Source organism: Giraffa tippelskirchi, chromosome 9 (genome assembly GCF_054371585.1).
Source record: "Giraffa tippelskirchi isolate mGirTip1 chromosome 9, T2T-mGirTip1v1.2.pri, whole genome shotgun sequence".
In the NCBI taxonomy this organism is placed as follows: domain Eukaryota; kingdom Metazoa; phylum Chordata; class Mammalia; order Artiodactyla; family Giraffidae; genus Giraffa; species Giraffa tippelskirchi.
This window is the reverse complement of record NC_137283.1, coordinates 74,081,045-74,094,044: the sequence shown is the minus strand read 5'-3', so window position 1 is coordinate 74,094,044 and position 13,000 is coordinate 74,081,045. Positions and strand designations below refer to the sequence as shown.

The 13,000-nt window shown below is 38.8% G+C and overlaps 1 protein-coding gene across 3 annotated transcripts in view; it reads left to right on the top strand.

Moving 5' to 3' along the window:
* COL19A1 (collagen type XIX alpha 1 chain) overlaps positions 1–13,000 on the top strand; it is a 441,848-nt gene that overhangs the window by 361,340 nt on the left and 67,508 nt on the right. For all 3 annotated transcript variants that reach the window (XM_081529388.1, XM_081529391.1, XM_081529389.1), the window contains 11 exons: positions 257–292; positions 382–435; positions 1,271–1,324; positions 7,336–7,389; positions 8,061–8,150; positions 8,910–8,954; positions 9,060–9,137; positions 10,910–10,945; positions 11,053–11,106; positions 11,207–11,260; positions 12,618–12,659. In XM_081529388.1, coding sequence (XP_081385514.1) covers positions 257–292; positions 382–435; positions 1,271–1,324; positions 7,336–7,389; positions 8,061–8,150; positions 8,910–8,954; positions 9,060–9,137; positions 10,910–10,945; positions 11,053–11,106; positions 11,207–11,260; positions 12,618–12,659 — 597 coding nt within the window. The remainder of the gene's footprint in view (positions 1–256; positions 293–381; positions 436–1,270; positions 1,325–7,335; positions 7,390–8,060; positions 8,151–8,909; positions 8,955–9,059; positions 9,138–10,909; positions 10,946–11,052; positions 11,107–11,206; positions 11,261–12,617; positions 12,660–13,000) is intronic.

Here is a 13,000-nt window from a genome sequence, read left to right as displayed (position 1 = left end):
ATGATGATTACAGTGTCAAAAGTGACATTGGGGAAAAACTGTTACAGAGAAGAAAGGGAAATAAGGAATTATTGTTTATTAGGAATTATTATTTTAAATCATATTTTAGGATGAACCCTTCTTGACTTCATCATGTCTTCCATAATTTCCTCTTTTATCGCATGTCAGCTAGTGAAAGTGTAAATGAATTGCAGCATTAGAGATGCTGTCCTCCATTTGAATTTAAACACATGTATGGTCATTATTTCATTTACAGGGAGAACCTGGAATAACAGGACCACAAGGAATAAAGGTAATCCCTTGATGTCCTTCCCTTGCATCTCCAACATAATGAGATTGTGAAAATTAATGTAACCATTTCTTTCCCACCCGTATGTTTAGGGCGAGCCTGGAGATCCTGGTCCACCTGGTGTAATTGGAAGCCCAGGACTAAAGGTACATAAGAAATAACTCAGGGAAATGTGGAGGTTGTTTTGAAGGTATAGCCATTTCTGTGTAAAACAAGGAGCTCTGATGTACCCTCATTTTCATCACAAATGTTGTCAGGGACTTTATCATGTTTTCATAGCAATTCCTCCCACAGACACACTCCCACATTGGCTGCATTTATTAGACATCTGGTACCTCTGTCTTTTGGATCACAATAGGATATTTAAACTCTTTTCAGACCATATTCACAATAGCATCCCTGAAAGCTTTAAGAGTAAAAAACATGAGCCACATCTATGACCCTGTTTTCCTAAAGAGAACAGGATTTAATTTCCTAAGCCCAGATTATACAGCCCACAGGTGCCTGAGTGTCCCACACAGGATTCTTTAAGACTGTCCCAGAGGAGACCCACTGTTAGGAGGTACTAGAAGGATTCGTGTAATGTGCCCCACCTGTGTGTATGGCACATTATCCAGACCTCACCTACTGGTGAGAACATGCGTGTGTGCTCAGTTGCTCAGCCATATCCGACTCTTTGAGACCCCGTGGGCTGTAGCCCACCAGGCTCCTCTGTCCAAGGGATTTTCCAGGCAACAGTACTGGAAAGGATTGCCATTTCCTCCTCCAGGGGAATCTTCCCAACCCCAGCATCAACCCCGCATGAGAACAGACTCATTTAAGTGACGATGTCTTCAAACTGTAAGCCCAAAGCACATTTCAGTGTTACACAGAGGAGCCTAGATACTTTTCTACAGATAGAGGTCACTGCATGTTTTACATATATTCAGGTACAGACTATATTTTTAGCACAATTAAAGTATATATCTCCTTCTATTTTAGGGTCAGCAAGGACCTGCAGGCTCTGTGGGACCCAGAGGACCACCGGGAGATATTGTATGTATGGTAGATGCATGTGTCATTTTAAAGAATGCCAGCATCTGTTCATGCGAATGAATTATACTACATTTTCCAAGGGCAGGGGTCATTTCTACCCCTGCATTTATTAGACATCTGGTACCTCTGTCTTTAATGTCTAATAAATGCAGTTTCTACTGAAACTGATCACATCTAATGTCAGAGGCTGTTGAGAAGGCTCATATCTCCATTTAGTTATGTGAGATCCTTTTGAATATTATTAACCTAACAAATCAGTCTTTGAAACCCAAGTTAACATTTCCATTATACATCATTATACATGGCTTTTGATTAAATTCTCCATTCAAGAAAGACATTTCCAAAGCTTCTGTTGTTGTATTCTTGCCGAAGTCTCCAAAAAGGGGGCAAATCTTTTGGCTGAAAATACTTCTATGATGCAATTGGAGAAAGGTCCTCAGATTGAATTATAGCCTAGCTTTACTGGACTCACAATTCCCTCTCTCTCTCTCTCTCACACACACACACACACATATCCTCACACCCCTTAAATGCACTGTTTTTCTCTTTTTATTGGATTATACTTGATTTACAGTATTGGTTTCAGGTGTACATCATAATTAAATATTTTTATAGATTACACACCATTTAAAGTGACTACAAAATAATGGCTAAATCCCTGTGTTGTACAATATACCCTTCTTGCTTATTTATTCTACACACAATAGTCTGTATTTCTTAATCCCTTTCGTCTATCTTCCCCCTTCCCTTTCCCCCATTGGTAACTAGTTTGTTCTCTATATATGTGAGTCTGTTACATATGGTTATATTCATTCATTTTATTTTTTATATTCGACGTGTAAGTAATTACATGCAATATTTGTCTCTGTCTGATATTTCATAAAGCACAATACTCTCTAGGTCCATCAACACTATTGCAAATGGCAAAATTTCTTTCATTTTTATGGTCAAGTAGCATTCCATTCGGAGAAGGCAATGGCACACCACTCCAGTGCTCTTGCCTGGGAAACCCCATGGACAGAGGAGCCTGGTGGGCTGCAGTCCATGGGGTTGCTAAGAGTCAGACACAACTGAGCGACTTCCCTTTCACTTTTCCCTTTCATGCACTGGAGAAGGAAATGGCAACCCACTCTAGTATTCTTGCCTGGAGAATCCCACGGACAGGAGAGCCTGGTGAGCTGCCATCTATGGGGTCACACAGAGTCGGACGCGACTGAAGTGACTTAGCAGCAGCAGCAGCATTCCATTATATATGTATGATATCTCCTTATCCATTTATCTGTTGAGGGACACTTGGGTTTCTCCCATATGGCGATTATAAATAATGCTGCTAGGAACACTGAGGTACATGTATCTTTTTGAATTACTGTTTTCATTTCCTTTGACTATATAACCAGGAGTGGGGTTGCTGAATCATTAGCTGATTCTCTTTTAGATTTCAAAGAACCTCCATAATGATTTCTCTAGTGGCTGTACCAATTTTCATTCCTACCAGCAGTGTATTCAGGTTCCCTTTTTGCAACATCCTTTCAAGCATTTGTTATTTGTGGAATTTTTGATGATAGCAATTCTGATGGATGTGAAGTGATACCTTACTGTGATTTTGCTATGCATTTCTTTAGATGATTAGCAATATTGAGCATCTTTTCATGTGCTTGTTGGCCATCTGTATGTCTTTTTGGAAAAATGTCTATTTGGGTCTTCTGCTCACTTTTTAAGCAGGTCGTTTGTTTTTCTTAATATTGAGTTGTATTATATATATATACATTTATATTTATATTAACCTCTTATCAGCCATATCATTTGCAGATATCCTATCCCATTCCATAGGTTGTCTTTTCATTTTGTCCATGGTTTCCTTTGCCATGCAAAAACTTTTAAGTTTAATTAGGCCCTGTTTGTTTATTTTTGCTTTGTTTCCTTTGCCTTAGGAGACAGAATCAAATTGCTAAAATTTATGTCAAAGAGTGTTCTGCCTATTTTTTCTTTTAGGAGTTCTATGGTTTCAGGTCTTTGAGGCTTTAACGAAGTTTGATTTTATTTTTGTATATAGTGTGAGAAAATGTTCTAACTTATTCTTTTAGATGTAGCTGTCCAGTTTTCCCACCTATTGAAAATATTGTCTTTTCTTTACTGTATATTCTTGCCACCTTTGTCATAAATTAAGTGACCATTAATTGGTTTATTTCTAAGCTATCTATTCTGTCCCATTGTGTCTGTTTTTGTGCCAGTACCATACTGTTTTGATTACTGTAGCTTTGTAGTACAGTCTGAAGTCAGAGAGTATCATATTACCAGCTTTGTTTTTCTTTCTCAAGATTGCTTTGGCAATTAGGGATCTTTTGTGCTTCCACATAAATTTTAGGATTATTTATCCTAGTTCTGTGAAAAAATATCTTGGTTACTTTGATAGGGATTGCATTAAATCTGTAGATTGCTTTGGGTTGTATGGACGTTTTAACTGTATTAATTCTCCTAATCCATGAACACAGGGTATTTTTCCATTTCTTTGTATCTTATTTGGTTTACTTCATCAGTGTTTTATAGTTTTTAGAGTATACTTTTTCACCTCATTGGTAAAGTTTATTTCTAGGTATTTTATTCTTTTTCATTCAGTTTTAAATGGAATTGCTTTCTTGCTTTCTCTTTTGGATGGTTTGTTATTAATATATAGAAAACCAACAGGTATCTGTATATTAACCTCATATCCTGCAACTTTTGGAGAAGGAAATGACAACCCACTCCAGTATTCTTGCCTGGAGAATCCCAGGGACAGAGGAGCCTGGTGGGCTGCTGTCTATGGGGTCACACAGGGTCGGACACGACTGAAGCAACTTAGCAGCAGCAGCAGCCTGCAACTTTACTGAATTCATCTATTAGTTCTAATAGTTTTCTGGTGGAGACTTTAGGGTTTTTTATATATAATGTGTCATCTACAAATAGTGACAGTTTTACTTATTTCTTTCCAATTTGGATGCCCTTACAATGGAGGAAAGATTGTCATTGTTCAGCTGCCCAGTCATGTCCGACTCTTTGCAACCCCATGGACTGCAGCACACTAGGCCTCTCTGTCCCTCACCATTTCCCAAAGTTTGCCCAAGTTCATGTCCATTGCATCAGTGATGCCATTCAGCCATCTCATCCTCTGATGTCCTCTTCTCCTTCTGCCCTCAATCTTTCCTAACATCAGGGACTTTTCCAATGAGTCAGCTGTTCACATCAGATGACCAAAATACTGGAGTTTCAGCTTCAGCATCAGTCCTTCCAATGAATGTTCAGGATTGATTTCCCTTAAGACTGACTGGTTTGGTCTCCTTGCTGTCCAGTGGACTCTCAGGAGTCTACTCCAGCACCAAAGGTATCAATTCTTCAGCATTCCACCTTCTTGTAAGACCAGAAACTACAAAACTCTTAGAGGAAATCAGGCAGGACACTGATATAAATCACAGCAATTTGGATGCCTTCTCTTCTTTTTCTTTTCTGAGTGCTATGGCTAGCACTTCCAATACTATGTTAAATACAAGTGGTAAGAGTGGACATACATGTTTTCTTCCTGATTTTAGAGGGAAAGTTTTCAGCTTTTCACCACTGAGTATGATGTTGGCTTTGAGTTTGTCATAAATGGTGTTTATAATATTGAGATATGTTTCCTCTATACCAACTTGGATGAGCATTTATCATGAGTGGATGTGTAATTTTGTGAAGTGTTTTTTCTGCACCTTTTGAGATTATCATGATTTTTATCCTTTCTTTTGTAAATGTGGTATATCACATTGATTACTTCATGGATATTGAAACATCCTTGCATTCCTGGAATAAATCCCATTTGATCATCTTATGTGATTACTTTTATTTATGATTGAATTCAGTTTGCTACTAATATTTTGTTGAGGATTTTCACATCTATATTCATCAGAGGTGTTGTGTTATTTAGTCGCTAAGTCATGTCCAACTCTTTTGAGACCCCGTAGACTATAGCCTGACAGTCTCCTCTGTCCTTGGGATTTCCCAGGCAAGAATATTGGTGTGCATTGCCATTTCCTTCTCTAGGGAAACTTCCCAACCCAAGGATCAAACTTGTGCCTTATGCTTTGCAAACAGATTCTCTACCACTGAACCACCAAGGAGGTCCTTCATCAGTGGTATTGGCCTGTAATTTTCTTTTTTGCTCTGGGTTTGGTATCAGAGTAATGGTGGCCTCATAGAATGAATTTGGGAGTGTTTCTTCCTCTTCAGTTTTTAGTAATCTTGAAGGATAGGCAGTAGCTCTTCATTATATGTTTGGTAGAAATCACCTGTGAAGCTGTCCAGTTCCAGTTATTTACTTTCTATAAATTTATTATTATTATTATAAATTCAATTTCACTACTAGTGACCAGCCTGTTCAGATTGTCTATTACTTCCTGATTCAGTGTTGGAAAATTTTATGTTTCCACAGATTTGTCTACTTCTTCTACGTTTTCGAATTTGTTGGCATATAACAGTAGTGTTCTTTTATTATCTTTTTGTATCTTCATGGTAATGGTTGTTATTTCTCCTCTTTCATTTCTTATTTTGTTTATGTATGTCCTCTCACTTTTTTTCTTGATGAACTCTCATGAAAAGTTCAGCACTTTTGTTTATCTTTTAAAAAAACACAGATACTTGTTTTGTTGATCTTTTCTATTGGTTGGTGGTTTTTTTGGTCTTTATTTCATTTATTTCCTCTCTGATCTTTGTTATTTCCTTCTGCAGACTTTTGGTTTTCCTTGTTCTTTTTCTAATTCCTTCAGTTGGTAGGTTTATCTGAGATTTTTTTTCTTGTTTCTCAAGTTAGGCTTGTATCACTACAAACTTTCCGCTTAGACCTGCTTTTGCTGTACCCCATAGATTTGGGAAAGTAGTGTTTCCATTTTTATTTGTCTTGATGTGTTTTCTGATTTCCTTTTGATTTCTTCATTTTCATACTGGTTTTTTAGTAGCATGTTGTTTAGTCTCCATGTTTTTGTGTTTATCTCATTTTTACTTCTGTAATTTATTTCTAATTTTGGTATCAAATTGGTACGATTTCTACTCTCTTATATTTATTGGGACTTGTTTTGTGGCCTAGCATGTGATTTAACCTGGAGAACGTTCCTTGTGCACCTGAAAAGAATAATAATGTGTACTCTGCTATTTTTTTGATTGAGTAAATTCACCTTTCTATCCCTTCCCTGATGTCAGCTTTGTGTCCCTTGGACAAGCTCCCTGGCCTTCTGACATCTTGGGAGTCAAATCTCTCCATCAGTCCTCACTTGAGCAAAAAAGGAAAATGCTTCTTGGACACTGACCTCTGTCTGGCAGTTTGATTTTGCTCCATGAAACCGTTAGAATCTCTCCGTTTCCCATCATTTGGGAGCAGCCCCTTGACAAACCGTTAGAATCTCTCCTTTTCCCATCATTTTGGGAGCAGCCCCTTGACATTTTGCTCTGTTATCAATGCTCCCAGGCTGAGCCTCCAGGGTTTCATCCTTTAGTGCATTTGGTCATTTGGTACTTTGAACATTCAGTTCATGGAGCAAAACTTTTGTTGTGCCCCCAAGCTATTTAGTGAACCATTGCAGGTGGGCCTAATGGAGAGATCTTACAAAGAAGAATAAAATGCTGGTGGCACAGGTGGAACCATAGGATGTATAAAAAATGAGGTTACGTGATAGGGACTAGGCTGAAAAAAAGAGTAAAATAAAAAAGAGAAAATGCTTCTGCTGCCAAGTCGAAGTAAAAGTTTATTCTCTGTTTACCCCATTTTGGGCAGTAATACGGATGGGCATTCGGTTCAGTTCTCCCTTATTTAGGTTCTTTTCCATTACATCCAGGTTTCCTCACTTGAAACAAAAAGCCACATATTTTCATTAATGTTTTTCTCTCTCTAGGAGACCAAAATCAGCACATTCCCATATGTTAAAACTCAGTTCTCCTGATGAAGACTCAGAAATGTTTTTACAATAAGAAATGTTCTAATTGCTCTTGCTCTTTAATTCTGAATTTTCTAGGGATTGCCAGGAGAACACGGTATCCCAGGCAAACAAGGCATTAAAGGAGAAAAGGTACAGCTTCTGTTTCACTCCCTTTGTATGTTAAGTAGCTGAGGAAGAGTACGAGATAGGATTGTAAGGACTTTGGAGGAGTGAAAGGACAGGACATGGCAGCTGGGGTTGCACAGGGGATGGATGTTCACACGGACTAAGCAGGAATGGCATCTCTGGAGTTTTTCACCGTGGCAGCTGGGTTCTGGCACTGAAACACAGTGTGACAGAGTGAACTGCTTTGGAGATGAAGATCTCAGAACTTGAAAAGTCTGTTTCAGGCTTAGCCAACAGCACAGGTATAGACCTAAGACGTCTCAATCTTATGACACGTTTCTTGATGTCTACAAGAAAATAGTATATTAATATTGAACCATTACTTGAGAATAACTTCAAGAAAATGTAAAAATGATCTGAAGAATAGATTTTCCCTTCCATGCATCGATCTATTCACTTGCATACATTTCAGGAGACCATAAACTTATTCTAACGTAGCTCTCCGCAAGATCCAAGTGCACTTAAGAGAACGGTGTCCATGTGGATTGGGCACCCAACGCACACTGTGAAATGAGTGAATGGGAGAATGCAGTGTGACTGACTAGGATGACAGTTTAAAATATGGAAGCTGTTGCTGCCACACCACCCACCATGAACCTGAGCTGTAAAGTGAGGATCTTACCTTGTTTCCTCAGGGAGACCCAGGTGGGATTACAGGCCCTCCTGGACTTCCAGGTCCAAAAGGTGAGGCTGGTCCTCCAGGAAAGAGCCTGCCAGGGGAACCAGTAAGTAGCAACCCGTTTACTAATATTTTCTTTGAAAGTTGATGAATCACTGTTCGTGTACTCCCTGTTTCTGATCACAGGTATAGATCTGCAGAAAAAAGAAGCATTCATCTTATTCTTTAGATCAGAGGTCTAATGTTTTTGGAAATTTGATACAAAGGCCTCTCTTCTGAAGACAATGCACATACACACACCATTTTACATACAATTTTGGAAGATTTATAGCCCCACTCCACCCCCCAAATCTTCTTTAGGGATCGAAGAAGCCTAATAAGGTATGCTAGTTTTAAAACATGAACCTTCCTTGGACAGCCTTAAAACAAACAAACTGCTTGAAATTTCCCTTCTAGAGGCTCTGCATATGTGGCCATAGGCAGTCATCTATTGAAAAAAAAAAAAAAGCCCTTGTGGCCTGGGCTAATCCTAGGACATAGAAAACTGCTGGAAAATCTAATCCATATGCCTATTTCATATGCTTTTTTTCCTCATCCCCTTTGACCTTTTATGTAATTATAATAAATAGTTCTCAATATCAGATGCCTCATTTTAAAGATGAAAACATCTTATATTTTAAAGTAACTATACAAAATTTATAACCTAGTAAAATTTCTATTCCCTGTTCCTTATTCTTTTACAGAAAAAGGTTTATGCAAAAAAGATGCAGAGCAATGAAATATTTTTGAGTTATAACTTCTAAGATGTAAGTAAACTTTTTAGAAAAAGAAAATATATTCATCTCATTTTCTTTTCTTTCTTTAGGGATTAGATGGAAGTCCTGGGGCACCTGGTCCACGAGGGCCAAAGGTAAAATATCAAAGATAATTTTTAAAGAATTAATAATTTGCAAAATGTGCCTAGAAAATTCATGTCCCTCGAGCCTCTCACTAATAGAAGTATCTCATTGCACAGGGGGAAAGAGGACTGCCAGGTGTCCAAGGCTCACCAGGTGACATAGGCCCCCCAGGGATAGGAATTCCTGGCCGAACTGTAAGTGAAATTCAATCAAGTTCATGAAACCCGGTTGACCCGCTATTGTGAAATAAGATCCTGTGACATATCTGAATGATAAAAAGGAATGAAATGGTCAGAGGAAGAAATACAAAAAAATGCTAGTCAGAGGGCATGAATTAATGGGCCTTGTAGTTACATCCTAACACAGAAGGTAGCCACTGTTTATTGACTTACAGATGCTAATCACACAACACTGATTTTTGAATTAGAAAATGTGGACTTAACCCTTTATTCCTCCATTCTATATATTAAAAAGTACAAACTCATGTTTACAAGATTATGAGAATGCCCCAATATTAGGTTATTCTATATTACTGTCTGTTTTCAATTAGAATAAAATGAAAACTTAATTTTAATGGAGTACATATAAATGAAATATCAAAAATCTCTACATATTATCTTAGAGAAGAGATAATAAAAATTGTTTGTGATAATTAAGACAAATAATAGCCAGTTTTTGACAGGTTTTTGCTATAAGGATAATAATGACTTCCCTGGTATTTCAGACGGTAAAGCGTCTGCCTACAATGCAGGAGACCTGGGTTCAATCCCTGGGTTGGGAAGATCTCCTGGAGAAGGAAATGGCAACCCACTCCAGTATTCTTGCTTAGAAAATCCCATGGATGGAGGAACCTGGTAGGCTACAGTCCATGGGGTCGCAAAGAGTCGGACACGACTGAGCGACTTCATTTTCACTTTCACTTTCACTTTAATAATGACAATTGTATCTGTGCTAGTGGACTAAATAGCAGTAAGAGATAAAACTTTGTATTTACTATCAAAAAATATAAAAGATTTTTACACAAGAAGAGTGAGATAGATGGTTATTCTAATGACATTAATTTGGGAATTGGCCTTGAAATGAAATTATCCTGAGAGGTAAAAGAAGATGTAAATAGTGAATGGTTATACTGTGTTTGACTGCTGTTTGATTTTCCAGGGCAAGAAGGTAAAGACCACTGGAGATGGGAGGTTAAACAAAGTAAAAAAGTAGTTTAGGAAATTATTAGGGGAATGAAGGAGCTTGAAGCAAGAAAAAATCATAAACCAACAAACCAAAATTAACTTAAACACACAGAATAAATAGCAAGAAAGCAAGTAGCTTGGACAATATGCATATTTATTTCAAAGTAAGAAGAGAGAAGGCAGCAAGCAGGTAGTGAAATCAGGTACTGGGACCCCAGCTCTGACTTCCTCGGCCAGAGGTCCATAGTCATGCAGTAGGGAAGGATCTATCATTACTAGATTCACCGATAATCTTCTAGCCTGTTTTAGTTACCTCTAAATTCCAGTTTTCTAACATAGAAAAGAATAATTGATTGAAGTTTTATTTCCTACTCCTCTCACTGAAAACAGGTTCTGGCAGTTTCTTCAGAGAAAGGACTCACAGTAAAGAGCAGGAAGGAAGGAAGCCTGCGCTGGTTGCCCTGTGGGTGGTCAGTGTCTGACAGACAGAACTCAGGTGTGGTGTTCGTGCACCCATGCGTGTGCAGGAGCCATAGCAGGGCCAAGATGGATGTCCCGGGCACTCAAGCACACTCATGCTGGTACCGCCAGCACTGTATTAGGTCACGGTCTACCTGCCACCCAGAACTCTTAGCCAACTTTGCAGAGAGTCTTCAGGGTGTGCGTGGTGGCGAGCCCTGCTGCTCCACTAACTACATGACAGTATTTGTTCCTTTATCCCTTGTGGATAATTTATGGACATTCTCAGCAGAATTATGATCATTGAATCTCCTTCTACTCAGGGCTCCCAAGGACCAGCTGGAGAGCCAGGGATTCAGGTAAGCTACTTAACCAAGCTATTTGGCACAGCAAATCCACTTTGCTGACCTGGAGAGAAATTACTAAAGTTCTGTCCTTGTAAGTAACTATTTTCCCCCTTTTGCAGGGTCCTCGAGGTCTCCCTGGGTTGCCAGGAACTCCAGGGACCCCAGGGAATGATGTAAGGACAATTTTTACCTGCTTTCCCTCTCCTCTGCCCCTGTTTTAATCTGCTCTTGTGCCAAGGTGCAAAGATTTGAACATGATGTTTCTGTTTTCAGGGAGCTCCAGGGAGGGATGGAAAGCCAGGTCTGCCAGGCCCCCCAGGTGACCCGGTATGTTGACAGACTGTGCCTGATTTATGTATCTTTAATGCACCCAGAAGCCAAACAGCCTACCAAGCAAGTTTTGCTGTCCAAACTAATTAGAATGCTCAGTGACTGCTTGGTGATTTTGTTTATCCCCATTATTTTCTAAAGGGGAAAAAAATTGAAGCTACATCAGCATTTTTGTGTGTGTGGTGAGTACTTATTTCCTGAGGGCATAATTCAGTTGTACAATTTTGCCCCAAGTTGAACCTTGGCATATAATGTCTCAATCCCATGGAAAACTGGTTAAAATACATAGCCACAGATTCTATTCTTTCTAATGTTAGTGACTAAATAAATTTCATTTTTCTAAACGAATGTTTGCAGATAAGTTTCCCACGATATGGTACATATCTATTGATTTTGTGGCTTTAAAAATGCTGAAATGATTAAATTACAAAACTGCCTTGAGTAGGCTCTTTCAAAATGGCTTTAGGCACTAAATGTGTGTCCAAAGTTTTATTTTAGGCTAAACTTTGCTTTGAGCGACAGTGAAATCCCTTTAAATAGCCTCAGAATTGGCAGTTATAATTTAAGAAGCCATATGGTACATGACATTGTATTAAGAATTTTGTATAATAAAATCCAAATCTAGCCTCTCAGTTCTAAGTCTCACAAATCTTCCTGCTTCCCACACCATGTGGGCCTTACATGCCTTCATAAGCTATGTGCAGAGACGTATCTTGGCCTTTAACTCCCCAATGTAGTGAATCACGTGTGTATTGTCTAGGAGTCTAAAGCATTACTGGGGTTTATGGTGTCTCTCTGAAACGACATTTTAAGACACGAGGCCAAAGCTCTGCCTGAGTTTCCCAATGTCTATTTTGCCTATCACTTAAGCCACCTATTGGCTCTTTAGAATTCAATGAGGAAGAGCTTTAAGGCAAACATCTTGTACTTTCCATATTTCTCAACAGCCTGATGATTTGCTTGGCAGAGGAGTGGTTTCCTTTTAACAAATTATTTATCTTTATGTATAATTTAAAACTAATAATATGTTAGGGTTGGCATGACAGTTGCCTGGCATGACTCAGAATTGAAACGATGACGTGTGTGTTTACATGTTCATGGTAAAGAAATGGTATTTCTCTATTTCTCAAAAATGGTTATGAATTCTGTTAGTGTCCTGTGTTTGTTTCTGAATAGGAAGCTTCATGTTAGCCAACCATCGTGATGGCGATGGCGAGGCTCTTAGAAGCCTTATGTGAGAAATCTCAGCTGCCCAGCATTTTGAGAGAAAATATCAACATTTGTTGTATGTTTGTATTGTAAGTGCCTGTATATGTCTAAATACCTGTATTTGGTTTTTTCTCCTTATCCACAGATTGCACTTCCTCTCTTGGGAGACATCGGGGCCTTGCTCAAGGTATTCTGTTGCTATGTAAGAAATTGTGTCCTAATTTCCAGGAAAAATCAGAAAGGAAATCTTTATCAGAGGTTGAGTTAGCCTGAACTAAAATTCCATTTTTTTTAAACGGTAGAGCATCTTTCAGACAGAAAAAGGAACATGGATCCATCTGTGTCTTGTGCCATTGGTACTAATCCCCTGACTCTCTTTCTTTACCAGCCTCTCATGTTAGCAGCAGAGGGGTGGAGGGCCAGGGCACAGAAGGAGTGGGTAGTTCTGAGGTGAGCTATGAGTTCTGAGGTGAGTGGGTAGTTTTGAGGTGAGCTATGAGTTCTGAGGTGAGTGGGTAGTTCTGAGGT